At 30.4% G+C, this 22500-nt stretch overlaps 1 protein-coding gene across 1 annotated transcript in view; it reads left to right on the top strand.

Moving 5' to 3' along the window:
* Nucleotides 1-22500, top strand: part of LOC115210729 (titin) — a 678167-nt gene that overhangs the window by 199637 nt on the left and 456030 nt on the right. Inside the window, exons 106-129 of the mRNA XM_036506041.1 lie at nt 165-194; nt 1563-1592; nt 2691-2720; nt 5822-5851; nt 6140-6169; nt 6659-6688; nt 7353-7382; nt 7681-7710; nt 8012-8041; nt 9133-9162; nt 10807-10836; nt 12374-12403; nt 12720-12749; nt 13053-13082; nt 14177-14206; nt 16114-16143; nt 16849-16878; nt 17680-17709; nt 18027-18056; nt 18360-18389; nt 19510-19539; nt 21222-21251; nt 21569-21598; nt 21901-21930. Of these exons, the coding sequence (XP_036361934.1) occupies nt 165-194; nt 1563-1592; nt 2691-2720; nt 5822-5851; nt 6140-6169; nt 6659-6688; nt 7353-7382; nt 7681-7710; nt 8012-8041; nt 9133-9162; nt 10807-10836; nt 12374-12403; nt 12720-12749; nt 13053-13082; nt 14177-14206; nt 16114-16143; nt 16849-16878; nt 17680-17709; nt 18027-18056; nt 18360-18389; nt 19510-19539; nt 21222-21251; nt 21569-21598; nt 21901-21930 (720 nt within the window). The remainder of the gene's footprint in view (nt 1-164; nt 195-1562; nt 1593-2690; nt 2721-5821; nt 5852-6139; nt 6170-6658; nt 6689-7352; nt 7383-7680; nt 7711-8011; nt 8042-9132; nt 9163-10806; nt 10837-12373; nt 12404-12719; nt 12750-13052; nt 13083-14176; nt 14207-16113; nt 16144-16848; nt 16879-17679; nt 17710-18026; nt 18057-18359; nt 18390-19509; nt 19540-21221; nt 21252-21568; nt 21599-21900; nt 21931-22500) is intronic.

The following is a 22500-nucleotide window of genomic DNA, read 5'->3' as shown; positions in this document are numbered from 1 at the left end:
AGTATCCTCCATGGCTTGAACTGCTTCAGTCACGTGATTTACACTCCACAATATAACACGTATGCAAATATTGCAAAACTTTTGACTCGCCTCAGTATTTAATTATTTAATCTTACAAAACATGTTAAATTAAGAGCTAATTATTAATTTGGTTGAATTCACAGAAACGATAAGAGAAACAATAGTGCGCGGAGGTAAGCAATATTTTTAGTAGTTATATCTCAAAAGTCTGAAAAGTTGTTTTAGATTTGTCAGTATATTTTCTATTTAAATTTGACTTGCTATCTAATTTAGTAATCACGAAATGTAAACTTACTTTTCAAACATATTCTCTGATGTACTGTTTCATATTCAATTATGTACAAACAATAACTTTATAAAATGCTGCACTTAACAAACAGTTTGCATATATTTGGTCACTATAAGCATATATATATATATTTATATATATATATATCATTTACATAAAATATTGACTCCAATTTTTGGCACAAGGCCAGCAATTTCGAAGAAAGAGTTAAGTCGATTACATTGACCCCAGTTACTTCTCTGGTACTTATTTTATTGACTTCGGTGGCATTTGAACTTAGAACATACAGTTGAACGAAATAACGTTAAGCATTTTGTCCGGTGTGATGACGATTCTACCAGCTTGTCGCCTTATTTGCATAGAATATCAACTGCTTAAGTACCACATGCCAAGAAATTTGCAATTGAAAGGAATGATCCTCTTGATTTGCATTCATTCTAATAAATATAATGCAATTTTAGGGAGGGCGCATGGCCTAGTAATTAGGGTATTGCACTCACAATCGCGGAATCATTGTTTCAATTTCTGGTCTATGTGGTGCGTTGTGTTCTTGAGCAAAACACTTCATCTCGCGTTGTTCTGGCTTATAGATCTGCTTATTCAAGGTCACCTTGATATTTAATTAAGATTCTTTTAAAAGCGAGCCCGTAGCTATTCTTGATTCTAACTTCGATCTTGACGACGAAAAATCTCTATTGTTCAAGATGAAAGTTTCATCTAGTAATAGTCTGTGTACATTAAGGCGGTGAGCCAGCTGAATTGTTTGTACACCGGCCAAAATGCTTAGCGGCATATCTTTCTGAGTTCAAATTCAGTGAAGTTGACATTGTCTTTCATCCCTTTCGGGGTCGATAAAATACGTACCAGTTGAGCACTGGGATCAATGTAATCAACCTTACCCCCAGAATTACTGGCTTGTGCCAAAATTTGAAGCCAGTATTCTATGCACATCATTGCCGTGATTGAATTCCTTTCACTCAATAGCTGAAACACTTTTATTTCATTAAAATATATTTATAAGAGAACATAGATACTGACATATAACTGATATAAATATGTGTGTGTGCGCGCGCGCTTCTGTGTGTGTGTGTGTGTGTGTGCGCGCGCGCGCACCTGTGTGTGTGTGCGCGCGTGCCTGTGTGTGTGTGTGTGTGTATTGTTTGAATTGAAGAATGTATATGTTCATCATTTGTTTAGATATGTGATATTTCAGTTAGATAATTATTGGAATTTTTTTTATAATTTCCTTCAGAAAAACCATCAGATGTCGACTCCACATATGGTGAGTGCCATATATCACAACTCACCTTGCTTTTTATATTTCGCTTTGCTGTCTGTGTTTAAATTTATGCTTTCAAACTAAGGAAAATCCGCAGTTACGTGCATCTATTGTATATCAGAAGGATCCGATACTTACTCTATGCACGTACAAGCATTTAATACTGTAAAAATATACTACGTAGTATTCAAAGTAATTGCAAGATAATTATGTCGTTCATATGCTCTTAATTCTGTTGCTTTGGTTGATGGTTAATATTTAGGAAATTAAAATTCATTTTTCATTTACATTAATCAACATGATGTTTACTTATCTGTGATTTCGAAACGATCAGAAAATGTTAACATGTGATTTGCATGGCTCTTCTTCATAATAAATATAGCTGGTGCTTAATGTGTTCTCGTTCTCATTTCCAAATAGTACAGAACTAGATTTTCCATTTACATTGATAGTTACTCCATATAGTTTAAACATTTGTATCGTTCTTCATATCACTGTAACATCTTTTCGATACATTGCAGTATAATATATGCCATTGATTTAATTATAGTAATAGATTATATTATCAATAATCAAATTATATTGCTTTCACCATGTTAAAATAACAATATTAACACAGATTTTCATGTAAGCATTCAAACATATAGATACATAATCCCATAGACACATATTTGAATGTGTGCATGACGGTGTAGGTTTATTTCTTTTCTATGTGTATGCTTAGGGTAGTACAATGTCTTGGTGATCAACCTATAAAAGTATCCGATTATTCTGTTGGAACCGTTACACAATACAACTCATATAAATAAAAAATACTTGAAATTTCTTTCTTTAAAGGTCTTTTGCTATAATTAAATGTTTTTGTTATAATGATATTACGATTAGTTTATGATTTGTTTTAAGATTATAATTGCCTCACACATAATTTACTGTTCTCTACTAAGGCAATAGTTTTCATTTTTCTTTGTAATGATTAATTGGATTTAGCAGATAGTATTTTAGTGAAAGGGCAATTATTTTGTAAATATGTAGTTTTAATTTCTGCTGCTCATGAATCTTCTAAAGTATTTAATGTCATTGTAAATTTCTGCCATTCACCAGAAAAACTTTTCGCGGTGAAATCTACAGTCGGTGAGTGAGACGTTATTGTCTATAGATATCTTGCTTTTTGCTTTCATTGTCAGCGTATTAGTTTCTATTTCATTTTTGTATTTCTGAATAACTTTCTTCTGTAGTTTGTAGGCAACTGACAAAATGTCTGACTAACTATCTGACGTATATGTTGTGTCATTGCTTGTAGAAATGCTAGCTACAATAATATTTAATGATCCATCGCACAAGTTCACGGATAAATAGTAACGTAAGAATATTTTTATTTTCAAGCCAAAATGCTGACTTGAAACTGCCTTTTATGTATTTTGACTTTCAATAATTAATACTTTCGATTCTGGTTTTTACTGTTTATATTCAGATCATATCACTCCAAAAGGAACGATTCTGTTATTACATGCATCTTTAATGCTCTAAGTAAAATTTCATAGCTCATGTGTATGATTAATTTTTATGACTTAGTCAGTAGAGAAAGAGCAGCGCACATGACCGTTTTCAGAGCCTCTGAAATCAATAGAAGTAAGAAAGGAGTGTATCCTGTAGAGCGCAGCTAAGGGTGTGTGGTTAAGAATTTTCCAACTATGTGGATATTTTCTGCTGTAGTTTCGGGTTATGATAAAATACGCTTGCCCAGAAGACAGCACTACGTGACGCAATACAGATTAACATCTAAAATATGGTATATTATTGAATTAATCAGTGGCCTAAAATCCTACCAGACACTCACACACGTACGCACGCGCGCACAAGCAAACGGCAAAGAGAAACAAAACAGAGATAAAATGATATTTTTCTCACTAAACTAGGTTAACACTCACTTTACTATTTGTACTTTTCTAGCTATTATTTTACTGACGTATATCCTTTATCTGAGGTAATCGAATAAAGCCGAAACATGTTCGAAGTTTTCAACCGTTATGACTACGATCAAATTCACTCTCCACTACATCTTCTTTTCGTTAATTTTAATAAATCTAAAATCCTCTGTTTCTCTTGAAAAGAATTCATTTCTAAATTAATGAAAGTTGCTTCTCACCACGGACGTAATGTATACACATTAAAAATCATAAAAAAGTGTGTATAAGCTCATGTAATGATTTCTGTTCAAACGTATGCGGCAGCAGTATTCAAGGTGTGACCATACAAAGTAGGAGAAAAGTGGAATGATGACACCTTGTCCTCTGGACCGGAAGATACATAGGATCCAGGAGATCATATTACGAGCTATATCGACCTTATTGTTGATGTGGGCACTCTAACTGAGGTTGTTATCAACAGTTATTCCTAGGTCTCTGATATAATTAGATGGTGTGAGAGGTTCCCCTGAAGGAAGAGAGAATGGGTCTTTTAGCATAGTCTTTTTTCCAAAATGCATCAGCTCAAATTTCCCCCCCATTTAGTTGTGTGTGTGTATATATATATATATATATATATATATATATATATATATATATATATATATATATATATAATGTACATACGTATATATGTATACATGTATATACGATATGTGTATTTATATATATATATATATATAATGTGCATACGTATATATGTATATATATGTATATACGTACATATATATATATACATATGTATTTATATGTATATGTTTATATATATATATACATATGTATATATATGCGTGCGTATATATATATATGTGTATATATATGTATGTATATTCATACATACATGTATACATCCGTAGGAATATATGTAAGCTTCAATATAAATAGAATATGTTACATAATTCACAATATATTTGTCAGGATATAAACTTTCCTTTATTTTCCTAATTGATAATATTGATAGAGACTTGTATTAATTGAATATAAATTTTGGAAGTACTTCCTACTAGTTTCAAATGCTGAAGAATTTTTGAAAGATTTTCATCAGTCGATTCAAAGAAGGTTCTTCATAAATGTAGTTAGAAGACATATTGCAAAATAACAAACTTATCACTGTGATAATGATTTTACTAAGGTTATATATGTATGTGTGTATGTACGTATGTACGTATGTACGTATGTATATATGTATGTATGTATGTATGTATGTATGTATGTATGTATGTATGTATACCAACATTTATATTTTTAAGCACATGAATAAATATATTTTCTGATGTTCCACTGGGAGAATCGTGCAGGTATCGCCTGAATGTTATGTGGTATTCCACCCTCCCTTGATTTGTTTCGTGATAATGTTAAATATAGTTCGACCGGTTAAGATAAAAGAGATGCACCGTATAAGTGTTAGTATCACGTGGCACAAGATCCAAGCCTTGGCTGCGTTTTCGACGTCATGTTACGATGGTTTGGGTGTTTTTATCGGTATATTTTCTGCATAGTGCAGATGATGTTGTTCTCACAGTAGTGCTGGAAGAAAAAGTAGTTGCATGCTTTGAGGCAATCCCATTAAACATTATCTCTCATGCAATTTACTACATATATGTGTGTGTGTGTGTATATATGTAAGTATGTGTGTGTATGTCTGTTTACACACACACACACACACACACACACACACACACACACATATATATATACACTCATACTTGTACGCATATATATGTACGTTTGTATAAAGGCACACATACATGAGCACACACACACACATGTGTGTGTCTTATTTTTGTAGTCTGAACATATCTGTAGTTCATGTTAACATCTCTTTTTTCCCCAACCATCGCTGCTAATTTAAAATTTGTTATAATTGAATTAATGACTTAAAATCATGGTAATGATTTTGATTGTATAACTAATTAATACGCGCACACACAGGCCGATGTAAATTGCATCAGTTTTTACATTTTGACTTATAGTTTTTTTCTTAAAACGAAACAAAATAATTACTGTTTCAAATACATTCAATTAATTATTGACTGGGGCCTCTGTTACTTTGATAAGCTGTTATTTTTCTATTTTCTATAAGTAGTAGTTTGGTGAATTATTCTCAGTGTGTAGTATTTCGATCAATTGTTTTGAGCAGCTATCCATACACCTTTTCATATAATCGCATAATACGCCTGATACATATAAACACATAATACGCATAATCATGTATTCATTTATAAAGTATCTTCTGAAATTTTAACTCCGTGTTTATTAATTCCACAGAAGTTGTAACGGAAAAAGTAACACGTACAGGTAAGTTACTGCGTAATTTTCCGTACACAATATACCGTCATCGATATATAAATTACTAAGTCTTCAGCACTATTTAATTATAGATTAAAATTAAAATCTAGCCCATCGCTTCGTCATTTATGAAAAGATTATTAATTTTACTAAAAAATGGCTTTATAAAACTTTTTATCTTTTGGGATAACAGAAAAATATCTAATATGTTCTTCCTCACTATATTTAGTGTTCGTCAGTATTATTTTCTGTAAGTTATCACTCTGATAGAGATATACATACCTTTTTTTTCACTAGAAACACGGTCTGAGGTGGAATCTACAGTTGGTGAGTGAGAGATTATTATTAAAAGATTTCGTCGTTTCTGCTTGTTGAACACAAGAAGACATAAAATTTTATACTTTATAGTTTCTTGCTAATTCTACGTTATTGATAAAGAATAATGTGCCGTCAGTTTGTTTAGTTACATATCTGAATGATAGTATGTGCTCAATTGGTTGAATGCGTGTTATAGTAACTTTCATATAACAAATTTATAATAATTACCACATATGCCATTTTTCGCATAAATATTTTAGAAGCTAGAAACATATAACTTTTTAATATAACGTATTATATCATCCAATAATCTTTGTAAAGAATGTTCACATGATTTCAAAACATGTGTGTTTGTATTGCAAAGACTAGAGTCGAAAGAAAAACATTTTTTCTCGCGTAAGTGACGTATGTTAGTTAAACCGGAATACATTCTACATTTAACTTTTATGTATTATATGAAGCGTGAGATTCAACAAGAATATTTAATTGATTTCACAGATATTGTGACACAGGAGGAACTTCCTCGAGGTAAGCGATATTCTCTTCGATAACATTATAATAGATATAAATAAACTTTGTATGTGATTGTCTGACATATCATTTATAAATATTTAGTAATAATTCAGTAATGATTTGATATATTTATAAATCTTTAGGGATGATTTGAAGACATATAGCATACTGGCACAAGGCAGTATTGTGCAACTATTATTGGACAAAATAGATTCTGTGTAGTAAGTAGTTAAGAACGTTTTCATAAGTTGTTAGAATTAGTGATCTATTTTCCACAAGTAATTTAATGTAAGTTTTATATATATATATATTTGTATATCCATATATAAATGTAGGAAAAGTGAATAAGGAGACGAACGCTAGGGAAGTTGTTAAACCGTCTATATCTTGAAAGTTTTACATATATACCACGGATGCACTCCAAAAATGAAAGTCCGACATGATAAATTATGGTCAGCAATGCATTAATCTCATCAGGAAGGATATAAATAACAAAAGAATCAACAGACACGTTATCAGAAAGTTCTGTAAAATTTAACGTATTTATATTCATATGCACACACGCGTTCACAGACTCAAATTAAACGATTATGAAAATTAAAAAAAAAAATATATTTGTTTTTTTCATTGTATTGGAGGTCAGTTCTCTATAGTTACAATCTTTTTATTCTATGTTCAGAACAACCTACTGAGGTCGACGCCACAGTTGGTAAGTGTTTCCTAAGTGGTTTTAATGAAAATATATTAATATGTCATTCTTTATATTTTTAGCTTTTACGTTTATTCGAATAAAGATTAATTATTTAATTTGCCTAGCTATGAACAAATATTTAAGGCATATTTGCTTTGAAAACATTTAATATTAAATCATGACTCCATAGTACGCAAAAATAGAATAATTTCTATAGAAGTTTCGTGACGAATATTTCAGTATAGATTTAATCGTATATATTAATCGTATAATTGATAAAGACAAAAGCTAAAACCTGGTATTGTTAATTCCACAGAAATTATTCAAGAAACCGAATCCCGAATTGGTAAGCAGATACTGATAAGTTTCCCTTTGCAATTTTGAATTTATTGTTAGGAAATATTTCTGGTTCAAATAAATTTGTAGTATTTGTAAAAGAGTAAATAAAACCGGTAAATATGCTTCAGTTAAACTTAGTGAGATGTAAAGTTTGTAAATGGAATATCAATATAACAAAGGCATATTTAAGATGCAATAAGCTACCATAACATGCGTAAGCATTTATAAAATTTTAGACACGAATGTGTGTTTGTGTACAAATTATTTCACCTATGTACTTATTGTACTATAATTTTTATTTCGTTCAGAAAAACCATCTGAAATTGAATCTACAGTTGGTGAGTCTATTTGAGAATGATTTTGATCGCTTTCAGTGTTTGGCTTCACTGTTCACACGTGAAATATGTAAATAAAAATTAAAAATAAAGTACATGTAGTTACAGCATCCCAACTGTGCTACATGATCATGGGGGGAATGATATGCAATATCTAGAGCGTATCTGTATATTTATATTTAACGTACATGACATTTAGTAATTCTGACCCCCAAAGCGACTATGTATGCATAGCTTTTAATTTGCTTTGTTCTTTTTCTTGGTGCAATATATAATCTTTGGATAATTCGTATGTCTCTAACTCATGTCTTGTGTCAGTTCCTTCGTTTGTCTGCTTTTGATAAGTATCTTATTGCTTCATTTCGTTTTCATATTTATGTTCGAAATAAGAGATTATTGCTGAATCACCTAGTAGACGAAAATCTTGACTGTAATAAATCTAGGACATTTTATACAGTATATTGAATATTTAGTAGGATTACGTGTTGTGAATCAATCACAACGTATTACAGTTTGATGTCATCCTCGTAAATTATGAATTATTATATCAACATCAAATTACGCACATCTAGTGTCAGAATAATGTGAGTACACGCACACACACACACTCACATGCACACCCATACATACACCACACACACCAAAACATATACACACCCCATACATTTGACTGTCTAGCTCGCAAATCTGTTGGCGAAACTACCGTATAGAAGCTGTATCTTGGCGCATCGAAATATCTTAGAATTCTATACCTCATAGTCAATGAACCCTGCTTTAATCTCAGAATTCGCTCTTATTTTCCTGTTAATATGCAATGAAGACATACGTGTCTTTATCTCCGGTCCGTAAAACCTTGTCTCATACATATAAAACCGCTTCTTATTATTTCCATATATTCTGAACAAATATATACATTTGTCTCTCTGTGTGAATATGTGCGCATGTATAAGTCTGAAGATATAATATTTATATAATATTCTGTTTATCAATTTTAAAGTAATGCATCACCAAATGACAGAATCATAAAAACAACGATGCATTCTCTCATAAATTTTCTTTCAAATATCTAACTACATGTTTCGTTAATTCCGCAGAGATTGTAACGGAAAAGGTAACTCGTACAGGTATGCTATTCAGAAAATTTTCATAATATGTATTAGAATCTGACATTTTTCTGCGATATCCGTTTTGAAATTGCAATTGTGTTAGTGTAGTTAATGTTGCAATTGCTTAAGTATATTTGGTTTATAAATCCCATGAGTATCAATTTTCATTTAGATTAAAGTTCCACCATGATAGTTGTATATGATCCGCTAAAGAATACTCAGAACGTTAGACCTCTAGTATAATATATATATATATATATATATATGTTTGTGTGTGTGTGTGGTGTGTGTGTGAGTGTTTAATGAAGAAGTAAATGGTATAGTTATCCACTTTGTACAGCACAACTAATTAGCGCTCTAATAGAGCTTCAAGAATATAAAATTAAGAAAGAGAGAAACAAAGTTCAAAGTCGGTATTCATATTCATTCAATTCATTTCAAATTGTCAAAATTGTCCACAATATACATAGATGCATTTATATATATATATATAAGACATTGTAAAATCTCATGAGAATTTTAAAATAGATAAATATATAAAAATGCATAAATATATAAAAATTTATAAAGGCATAGATGTTCTTGTAAGGCTGAATGTCCATATTAGAATCAATGAGGAGGGTATATGAGAAAGTTAGCATAAAATGATTTAAGAGTAATCCTGAATAAGTGCAAAGTCTGACGGTCGTTTCGGGAAGATATCGGTTTTTTTATGAGCGAGCGCATACCAACTATAGCAATTTTCTGTACTTCTCTCATCAGAGTTAAAAGCCTCAAAGAGTTAAAATTTTAATACATGAAAGATTTGAGAATTTAAAAAAAGACCAATGCTTTATCGGACCATACAGTTCATGCGGATGATATAATTAGAATTAAAGTTACATGTTAAGATACATTGCCACACTATATATAATAGTATTTTAAGATGAATCCAAAATATGACTAGATTAAAACCTATATAGGCTAATTATTTTTGGGCAGGAATTTAAAAGTTGAAAGATATTTATGTCTACAGGTAATTATGACATGAGATATCTTATTAAGTAAGCTTTTTTCTTGGCACTAATAACATATTTGTGTGCTAACAAAAGAAAAAGCTATGTGGGAGTTAGCTGGTTCATACCAACCAATATCTTCCCGATACGGCCGTCAAAATTTTGCACTTATTCAGGATTCCTCTTATATCATTTAATACTAACTTTCTCATCTACCCTCCTCATTGATTCTAATACGGACATTCTGCCTCGCAAGTACATCCGTGTATTTATATTTTATATGATTATAAATTTTTATATATTTATAAATTCTTATGAATTTTTACTATGTTTTATATATGCGAATGCATCTATGTATATTGTAGAGAATTTCCACAATTTGAAATGGATTGAAAGAATATAAAATACCGACTTTGTAATTTGTTTCTTTCATAATTATATATATATATATATATATATATATATATATATATTATATATATATATATATATATATATATGTATATATATGTATACATATATATTGTATGTATATATATATATGTATATATATATATATATATATATTCTTGTAAAGAGTGTACGTCTGAAAATATTTAGTATATATGTCTTTACCAATGTCTGCATAGTCAGTACATAGACGCATTTTACATTTATCTTTCACTAGAAACACGTTCGGAGGTGGAATCTACAGCTGGTGAGTGAGATAATTTATTCTCACGTGATTACGTTTTGATATTTTCATATCTTCTTGTGTAGTGATTTTGTTATATTCTACGTTGCTAATGAAAATTATATATTTTGGACCTTTCTATGATACATTTAAGGACTGTGTTTTGTATATGATAGGTTAGACGATATTATCCGTTCCTTTAACAAAATTGAAGTTAAGGAAAAAGTTTCCTATTTTTTTTGTCATATAAGTATTTTGTGGAGAATATAACAATGTAAATGTTATCGTAACAGTACATATTCTAAGGAAAAGTGTAGGGATCTTATTGCATAAGGATATAATATATATTATAATGGGTAATTGTTTTAGATATTTTGGCATTTCTGTGTTATGTATCAAATATAGTGTGCAATATGCCCAGAGTAATGTCTAATTGATTTACGCTAGTGTGTGATATTAACGTTGCTGTTTTCATAATATCTGATCTTACGAAAATACAATGTTTGAGATGAATGCTTTTATGTAATTATAAAGGGTATGTGTATTTGAAATGTTAAATTTTTTCACTCGAATTGAAAGGAAGAGTCACTTCTTTCAAAGCTTACGTTTATATTTAATTAGTAATGATTTTAAGGATTCCCAGTTATCCATTAATTTAAATATTCTTGTTAACTTTATATTCGCAAATAATGATATGAAATTGCAATATTATATCATTAATTTCACAGATATTTGACGCAGGAAGAGCGTCCCAGAGGTGAGCAATTTTCTACATTAGAAATTTATACAATAGATAAGAAATTCTATGTTATACACTTTCGTTTATGCGTTTGTGTGTGAGTGTGTGTGTGCGCGCGCGGTTGCTGCATTTAAAATGCACCAGATGACTGCATCCGTTCTTATCCGGACCGCTAATGCCTGTTAGGGTCGTCCCATCTGCGTGTTAAATACATTTTACGTGGAGTAGAGAAATCTCTTGTTATTTCTGACTAACCTGCGGGGGAAGGCAGCTCTTCTAGGAGAAAGAAACTGACGTAAATCTTGCTGTCAAAATAGTACTTGTCATCATGCAACGCTTAGCACTGGAACCTACTATGGCGGCCGAGTGAGTGGGAAATGTGTCGTTCAAGGTGTCGTCACTTAAATCCAGTGGGGTACAGATGTCTCGCTATTATTTAATTCATTGATTCGTTTTGTAATTTATAAAGTTGTGTGGTAAGGAAATCTTCGTGCATAAGCAAGGATGAAAGTAAAACAGCAGAATTAAGCTGAATGTGAGAGGGCTAACATCTGACAAGATGAGGAAATCATCATGATCATAGGGATGATGATGATGATGATGATCATCATCATCATCACTCTCTGTCTCTTTCTCTCCCTCTCTATCTATGTATAAGATACATGGATAAACTTAACATGCAAGCATGTTAAAGAATTGAGCTATTTCCCGAAATATAGTGTAGTTAAACGATCATGAAAAAATTTTTATTACATATATTTGTTTTTTCATTGTATTGGAGGTTAGTTCTCTATTGTCACAATCTTTTTATTTTATGTTCAGAACAACCTACTGAGGTCGACGCCACAGTTGGTAAGTGTTTCCTAAGTAGTTTTAATGAAAATATATAAGTACGTCATTCGTTATATTTTTAGCTATTACATTTATTCAAATGAAGATTGATTATATAATTTGCCTAGCTATGAACTAATATGTAAGACATATTTGCTTTTAAAATATTTAATATTAAATCATGTTCTGCATAGCATGCAAAAATAGAATAATTTCTATAGAAGTTTCGTGACGAATATCTCCGTGTAGATTTAATTGTATATATTGAGAGCAAAGCCTTGTTCATTTTACTAATTGATAAAGACAAAAGCTAAAACCTGGTATTGTTAATTCACAGAAATTATTCAAGAAACCGAATCCCGAATTGGTAAGCACATACTGATAAGTTTCCCTTTGCAATTTTGAATTTATTGTTAGGAAATATTGCTGGTTCAAATAAATTTGTAGTATTTGTAAAAGAGTAAATAAAACCGGTAAATATGCTTCAGTTAAACTTAGTGAGATGTAAAGTTTGTAAATGAAATATCAATATAACAAAGGCATATTTAAGATGCAATGAGCTACCATAACTTGCGTAAGCATTTATAAAAATTTTAGACACGAATGTGTGTTTGTGTACAAATTATTTCACCTATGTACTTATTGTACTATAATTTTTTATTTCGTTCAGAAAAACCATCTGAAATTGAATCTACAGTTGGTGAGTCTATTTGAGAATGATTTTGATCGCTTTCAGTGTTTGGCTTCACTGTTCACACGTGAAATATGTAAATAAAAATTAGAAATAAAGTACATGTAGTTACAGCATCCCAACTGTGCTACATGATCATGGTGGGAATGATATGCAATATCTAGAGCGTATCTGTATATTAATATTTAACGTACATGACATTTAGTAATTCTGACCTCCAAAGCGACTATGTATGCATAGCTTTTAATTTGCTTTGTTCTTTTTCTTGGTGCAATATATAATCTTTGGATAATTCGTATGTCTCTAACTCATGTCTGGTGTCAGTTCCTTCGTTTGTCTGCTTTTGATAAGTATCTTATTGCTTCATTTCGTTTTCATATTTATGTTCGAAATAAGAGATTATTGCTGAATCACCTAGTAGACGAAAATCTTGACTGTAATGTGGTCTAGGACATTTTATACAGTATATTGAATATTTAGTTGGATTACGTGTTGGGAATCAATCACAACGTATTACAGTTTGATGTCATCCTCGTAAATTATGAATTATTATATCAACATCAAATTACGCACATCTAGTGTCAGAATAATGTGAGTACACGCACACACACACACTCACATGCACACCCATACATACACACACACACACCAAAACATATACACACCCATACATTTGACTGTCTAGCTCGCAAATCTGTTGGCGAAACTACCGTATAGAAGCTGTATCTTGGCGCATCGAAATATCTTAGAATTCTATACCTCATAGTCAATGAACCCTGCTTTAATCTCAGAAATTCGCTCTTATTTTCCTGTTAATATGCAATGAAGACATACGTGTCTTTATCTCCGGTCCGGTAAAACCTTGTCTCATACATATAAAACCGCTTCTTATTATTTCCATATATTCTGAACAAATATATACATTTGTCTCTCTGTGTGAATATGTACGCATGTATAAGTCTGAAGATATAATATTTATATAATATTCTGTTTATCGATTTTAAAGTAATGCATCACCAAATGACAGATTCATAAAAACAACGATGCATTCTCTCATAAATTTTCTTTCAAATATCTAACTACATGTTTCGTTAATTCCGCAGAGATTGTAACGGAGAAGGTAACTCGTACAGGTATGCTATTCAGATAATTTTCATAATATGTATTAGAATATGACATTTTTCTGCGATAACCGTTTTGAAATTGCAATTGTGTTAGTGTAGTTAATGTTGCAATTGCTTAAGTATATTTGGTTTATAAATCCCATGAGTATCAATTTTCATTTAGATAAAGTTCCACCATGATAGTTGTATATGATCCGCTAAAGAATAGTCAGAACGTTAGACCTCTAGTATAATATATATATATATATATATGTTTGTGTGTGTGTGTGTGTGTGTGTGTGTGTGTGTGTGTATGTGTGTGTGTGTGTGTGAGTGTTTAATGAAGAAGTAAATGGTATAGTTATCCACTTTGTACAGCACAACTAATTAGCGCTCTAATAGAGCTTCAAGAATATAAAATTAAGAGAGAAACAAAGTTCAAAGTCGGTATTCATATTCATCCAATTCATTTCAAATTGTCGAAATTGTCCACAATATACATAGATGCATTTATATATATATATATAAGACATGGTAAAATCTCATGAGAATTTTAAAATAGATAAATATATAAAAATGCATAAATATATAAAAATTTATAAAGGCATACATGTTCTTGTAAGTCTGAATGTCCATATTAGAATCAATGAGGAGGGTATATGAGAAAGTTAGCATAAAATTGTTTAAGAGTAATCCTGAATAAGTGCAAAGTCTGACGGTCGTTTCGGGAAGATATCGGTTTTTTTATGAGCGAGCTCATACCAACTATAGCAATTTTCTTTACTTCTCTCATCAGAGTTAAAAGCCTCAAAGAGTTAAAATTTTAATACATGAAAGATTTGAGAATTTAAAAAAAGACCAATGCTTTATCGGACCATACAGTTCATGCGGATGATATAATTAGAATTAAAGTTACATGTTAAGATACATTGCCACACTATATATAATAGTATTTTAAGATGAATCCAAAATATGACTAGATTAAAACCTATATAGGCTAATTATTTTTGGGCAGGAATTTAAAAGTTGAAAGATATTTATGTCTACAGGTAATTATGACATGAGATATCTTATTAAGTAAGCTTTTTTCTTGGCACTAATAACATATTTGTGTGCTAACAAAAGAAAAAGCTATGTGGGAGTTAGCTGGTTCATACCAACCAATATCTTCCCGATACGGCCGTCAAAATTTTGCACTTATTCAGGATTCCTCTTATATCATTTAATACTAACTTTCTCATCTACCCTCCTCATTGATCCTAATACGGACATTCTGCCTCGCAAGTACATCCGTGTATTTATATTTTATATGATTATAAATTTTTATATATTTATACATTTTATATATTTATAAATACTTATGAATTTTTACTATGTTATATATATGCGAATGCATCTATGTATATTGTAGAGAATTTCCACAATTTGAAATGGATTGAAAGAATATAAATACCGACTTTGTAATTTGTTTCTTTCATAATTATATATATATATATATATATATATATATATATATATATATATATATATATATATATACATGTATATATGTATATATTTATGTATACATATATATATGTATGTATATATATATATGTATATATATATATTTATATATATATATAGATATATTAATTAATAAGGGTGAGAGAATTAGATACTAATTTTAGTATATCTATTCAACACCAAGTGGCCTAGTGCTCCGAGAACCTGGATTATTATAATATTTTATAACATATTATAATATTTTTACAAAATAAATATAAGAGAGTGGTCACTAAGTGAGCCATATAGTGACCACTCTCTTATATTTATTTTATATATATATATATATATATTCTTGTAAAGAGTGTACGTCTGAAATATTTAGTATATATGTCTTTACCAATGTCTGCATAGTCAGTACATAGACGCATTTTACATTTATCTTTCACTAGAAACACGTTCGGAGGTGGAATCTACAGCTGGTGAGTGAGATAATTTATTCTCACGTGATTACGTTTTGATATTTTCATATCTTCTTGTGTAGTGTTTTTGTTATATTCTACGTTGCTAATGAAAATTATATATTTTGGACCTTTCTATGATACATTTAAGGACTGTGTTTTGTATATGATAGGTTAGACGATATATTACCGTTCCTTTAACAAAATTGAAGTTAAGGAAAAAGTTTCCTATTTTTTTTGTCATATAAGTATTTTGTGGAGAATATAACAATGTAAATGTTATCGTAACAGTACATATTCTAAGGAAAAGTGTAGGGATCTTATTGCATAAGGATATAATATATATTATAATGGGTAATTGTTTTAGATATTTTGGCATTTCTGTGTTATGTATCAAATATAGTGTGCAATATGCCCAGAGTAATGTCTAATTGATTTACGCTAGTGTTTGATATTAACGTTGCCGTTTTCATAATATCTGATCTTACGAAAATACAATGTTTGAGATGAATGCTTTTATGTAATTATAAAGGGTATGTGTATTTGAAATGTTAAATTTTTTCACTCGAATTGAAAGGAAGAGTCACTTCTTTCAAAGCTTACGTTTATATTTAATTAGTAATGATTTTAAGGATTCCCAGTTATCCATTAATTTAAATATTCTTGTTAACTTTATATTCGCAAATAATGATATGAAATTGCAATATTATATCATTAATTTCACAGATATTGTGACGCAGGAAGAGCGTCCCAGAGGTGAGCAATTTTCTACATTAGAAATTTATACAATAGATAAGAAATTCTATGTTATACACTTTCGTTTATGCGTTTGTGTGTGAGTGTGTGTGTGCGCGCGCGGTTGCTGCATTTAAAATGCACCAGATGACTGCATCCGTTCTTATCCGGACCGCTAATGCCTGTTAGGGTCGTCCCATCTGCGTGTTAAATACATTTTACGTGGAGTAGAGAAATCTCTTGTTATTTCTGACTAACCTGCGGGGGAAGGCAGCTCTTCTAGGAGAAAGAAACTGACGTAAATCTTGCTGTCAAAATAGTACTTGTCATCATGCAACGCTTAGCACTGGAACCTACTATGGCGGCCGAGTGAGTGGGAAATGTGTTGTTCAAGGTGTCGTCACTTAAATCCAGTGGGGTACAGATGTCTCGCTATTATTTAATTCATTGATTCGTTTTGTAATTTATAAAGTTGTGTGGTAAGGAAATCTTCGTGCATAAGCAAGGATGAAAGTAAAACAGCAGAATTAAGCTGAATGTGAGAGGGCTAACATCTGACAAGATGAGGAAATCATCATGATCATAGGGATGATGATGATGATCATCATCATCATCATCACTCTCTGTCTCTTTCTCTCCCTCTCTATCTATGTATAAGATACATGGATAAACTTAACATGCAAGCATGTTAAAGAATTGAGCTATTTCCCGAAATATAGTGTAGTTAAACGATCATGAAAAAATTTTTATTACATATATTTGTTTTTTCATTGTATTGGAGGTTAGTTCTCTATTGTCACAATCTTTTTATTTTATGTTCAGAACAACCTACTGAGGTCGACGCCACAATTGGTAAGTGTTTCCTAAGTAGTTTTAATGAAAATATATAAGTACGTAATTCTTTATATTTTTAGGTATTACATTGATTCAAATGAAGATTGATTATATAATTTGCCTAGCTATGAACTAATATGTAAGACATATTTGCTTTTAAAATATTTAATATTAAATCATGTTCTGCATAGTATGCAAAAATAGAATAATTTCTATAGAAGTTTCGTGACGAATATCTCCGTGTAGATTTAATTGTATATATTGAGAGCAAAGCCTTGTTCATTTTACTAATTGATAAAGACAAAAGCTAAAACCTGGTATTGTTAATTCCACAGAAATTATTCAAGAAACCGAATCCCGAATTGGTAAGCACATACTGATAAGTTTCCCTTTGCAATTTTGAATTTATTGTTAGGAAATATTGCTGGTTCAAATAAATTTGTAGTATTTGTAAAAGAGTAAATATAACCGGTAAATATGCTTCAGTTAAACTTAGTGAGATGTAAAGTTTGGAAATGGAATATCAATATGACAAAGGCATATTTAAGATGCAATGAGCTACCATAACTTGCGTAAGCATTTATAAAAATTTTAGACACGAATGTGTGTTTGTGTACAAATTATTTCACCTATGTACTTATTGTACTATAATTTTTTATTTCGTTCAGAAAAACCATCTGAAATTGAATCTACAGTTGGTGAGTCTATTTGAGAATGATTTTGATCGCTTTCAGTGTTTGGCTTCACTGTTCACACGTGAAATATGTAAATAAAAATTAAAAATAAAGTACATGTAGTTACAGCATCCCAACTGTGCTACATGATCATGGTGGGAATGATATGCAATATCTAGAGCGTGTCTGTATATTTATATTTAACGTACATGACATTTAGTAATTCTGACCTCCAAAGCGACTATGTATGCATAGCTTTTATTTGCTTTGTTCTTTTTCTTGGTGCAATATATAATCTTTGGATAATTCGTATGTCTCTAACTCATGTCTGGTGTCAGTTCCTTCGTTTGTCTGCTTTTGATAAGTATCTTATTGCTTCATTTCGTTTTCATATTTATGTTCGAAATAAGAGATTATTGCTGAATCACCAGTAGACGAAAATCTTGACTGTAATGTGGTCTAGGACATTTTATACAGTATATTGAATATTTAGTTGGATTACGTGTTGTGAATCAATCACAACGTATTACAGTTTGATGTCATCCTCGTAAATTATGAATTATTATATCAACATCAAATTACGCACATCTAGTGTCAGAATAATGTGAGTACACGCACACACACACACTCACATGCAACCCATACATACACCACACACACCAAAACATATACACCCATACAGCTCGCACTGTTGGCAACTACGTACGACGCATCATCTGCTGTCGACTCTACACACCACCATATCTGCACTCTGATCGAATCTCTCTTTTTGCTGTATATTGGCGCATCGAAATATCTTAGAATTCATACCTCATAGTCAATGACCCTGCTTTAATCTCAGAAATTCGCTCTGTTTTCCTGTTAATCAATGAGACAACGTGTCTTTATCTCCGGTCCGGTAAAACCTTGTCTCATACTTAAAACCGCTTCTTATTATTTCCATATTTCTGAACAAATATATACATTTGTCTCTCTGTGTGAATATGTACGCATGTATAAGTCTGAAGATATAATATTTATATAATATTCTGTTTATCGATTTTAAAGTAATGCATCACCAAATGACAGATTCATAAAAACAACGATGCATTCTCTCATAAATTTTCTTTCAAATATCTAACTACATGTTTCGTTAATTCCGCAGAGATTGTAACGGAAAAGGTAACTCGTACAGGTATGCTATTCAGAAACTTTTCATAATATGTATTAGAATATGACATTTTTCTGCGATAACCGTTTTGAAATTGCAATTGTGTTAGTGTAGTTAATGTTGCAATTGCTTAAGTATATTTGGTTTATATATCCCATGAGTATCAATTTTCATTTAGATAAAGTTCCACCATGATAGTTGTATATGATCCGCTTAAGAATAGTCAGAACGTTTAACCTCTAGTATTATATATATATATATATATGTTTGTGTGTGTGTGTGTGTGTGTGTGTGTGTGTGTGAGTGTATAATGAAGTAAATGGTATAGTTATCCACTTTATACAGCACAACTGATTAGCGCTCTAATAGAGCTTCAAGACTATAAAATTAAGAAAGAGAGAAACAATTTCAAAGTCGGTATTCATATTCATTCAATTCATTTCAAATTGTCGAAATTGTCCACAATATACATAGATGCATTTATATATATATAAGACATGGTAAAATCTCATAAGAATTTTAAAATAGATAAATATATAAAAATGCATAAATATATAAAAATTTATAAAGGCATAGATGTACTTGTAAGGCTGAATGTCCATATTAGAATCAATGAGGAGGGTATATGAGAAAGTTAGCATAAAATGATTTAAGAGTAATCCTGAATAAGTGCAAAGTCTGACGGTCGTTTCGAGAAGATATCGGTATGTATGAGCGAGCTCATACCAACCATAGCAATTTTCTGTACTCCTCTCATCAGAGTTAAAAGCCTCAAAGAGTTAAAATTTTAATACATGAAAGATTTGAGAATTTTAAAAAAGACCAATGCTTTATCGGACCATACAGTTCATGCGGATGATATAATTAGAATTAAAGTTACATGTTAAGATACGTTGCCACACTATATATAATAGTATTTTAAGATGAATCCAAAATATGACTAGATTAAAACCTATATAGGCTAATTATTTTTGGGCAGGAATTTAAAAGTTGAAAGATATTTATGTCTACAGGTAATTACGACATGACATATCTTATTAAGTAAGCTTTTTTCTTGGCACTAATAACATATTTGTGTGCTAACAAAAGAAAAAGCTATGTGGGAGTTAGCTGGTTCATACCAACCGATATCTTCCCGATACGGCGGTCAAAATTTTGCACTTATTCAGGATTCCTCTTATATCATTTAATACTAACTTTCTCATCTACCCTCCTCATTGATTCTAATACGGACATTCTGCCTCGCAAGTACATCCGTGTATTTATATTTTATATGATTATAAATTTTTATATATTTATACATTTTTATATATTTTATAAATACTTATGAATTTTTACTATGTTTTATATATGCGAATGCATCTATGTATTTGTAGGGAATTTCCACAATTTGAAATGGATTGAAAGAATATAAATACCGACTTTGTAATTTGTTTCTTTCATATATATATATATATATATATATATATATATATATATATATATATATATATATGTATATATTGTATATATATGTATATATGTATATATATGTATATATATGTATTGTATGTATATGTATGTATATGTATGTATTGTATGTATGTATATATATATATATATATATATATATATATATATATATATATATATATTACATACATTTGTTTTTTCATTGTATTGGATTTTAGTTCTCTATTGTCACAATCTTTTTATTTTATGTTCAGAACAACCTACTGAGGTCGACGCCACAGTTGGTAAGTGTTTCCTAAGTAGTTTTAATGAAAATATATAAGTACGTCATTCGTTATATTTTTAGCTATTACATTTATTCAAATGAAGATTGATTATATAATTTGCCTAGCTATGAACTAATATGTAAGACATATTTGCTTTTAAAATATTTAATATTAAATCATGTTCTGCATAGTATGCAAAAATAGAATAATTTCTATAGAAGTTTCGTGACGAATATCTCCGTGTAGATTTAATTGTATATATTGAGAGCAAAGCCTTGTTCATTTTACTAATTGATAAAGACAAAAGCTAAAACCTGGTATTGTTAATTCCACAGAAATTATTCAAGAAACCGAATCCCGAATTGGTAAGCACATACTGATAAGTTTCCCTTTGCAATTTTAAATTTATTGTTAGGAAATATTTCTGGTTCAAATAAATTTGTAGTATTTGTAAAAGAGTAAATAAAACCGGTAAATATGCTTCAGTTAAACTTAGTGAGATGTAAAGTTTGTAAATGAAATATCAATATAACAAAGGCATATTTAAGATGCAATAAGCTACCATAACATGCGTAAGCATTTATAAAATTTTAGACACGAATGTGTGTTTGTGTACAAATTATTTCACCTATGTACTTATTGTACTATAATTTTTTATTTCGTTCAGAAAAACCATCTGAAATTGAATCTACAGTTGGTGAGTCTATTTGAGAATGATTTTGATCGCTTTCAGTGTTTGGCTTCACTGTTCACACGTGAAATATGTAAATAAAAATTAAAAATAAAGTACATGTTGTTACAGCATCCCAACTGTGCTACATGATCATGGTGGGAATGATATGCAATATCTAGAGCGTATCTGTATATTTATATTTAACGTACATGACATTTAGTAATTCTGACCTCCAAAGCGACTATTATGCATAGCTTTTAATTTGCTTTGTTCTTTTTCTTGGTGCAATATATAATCTTTGGATAATTCGTATGTCTCTAACTCATGTCTGGTGTCAGTTCCTTCGTTTGTCTGCTTTTGATAAGTATCTTATTGCTTCATTTCGTTTTCATATTTATGTTCGAAATAAGAGATTATTGCTGAATCACCTAGTAGACGAAAATCTTGACTGTAATGTGGTCTAGGACATTTTATACAGTATATTGAATATTTAGTTGGATTACGTGTTGGGAATCAATCACAACGTATTACAGTTTGATGTCATCCTCGTAAATTATGAATTATTATATCAACATCAAATTACGCACATCTAGT

Source organism: Octopus sinensis, linkage group LG1 (genome assembly GCF_006345805.1).
Source record: "Octopus sinensis linkage group LG1, ASM634580v1, whole genome shotgun sequence".
Taxonomy (NCBI): domain Eukaryota; kingdom Metazoa; phylum Mollusca; class Cephalopoda; order Octopoda; family Octopodidae; genus Octopus; species Octopus sinensis.
This window is presented reverse-complemented; position numbering and strand designations above follow the sequence as displayed.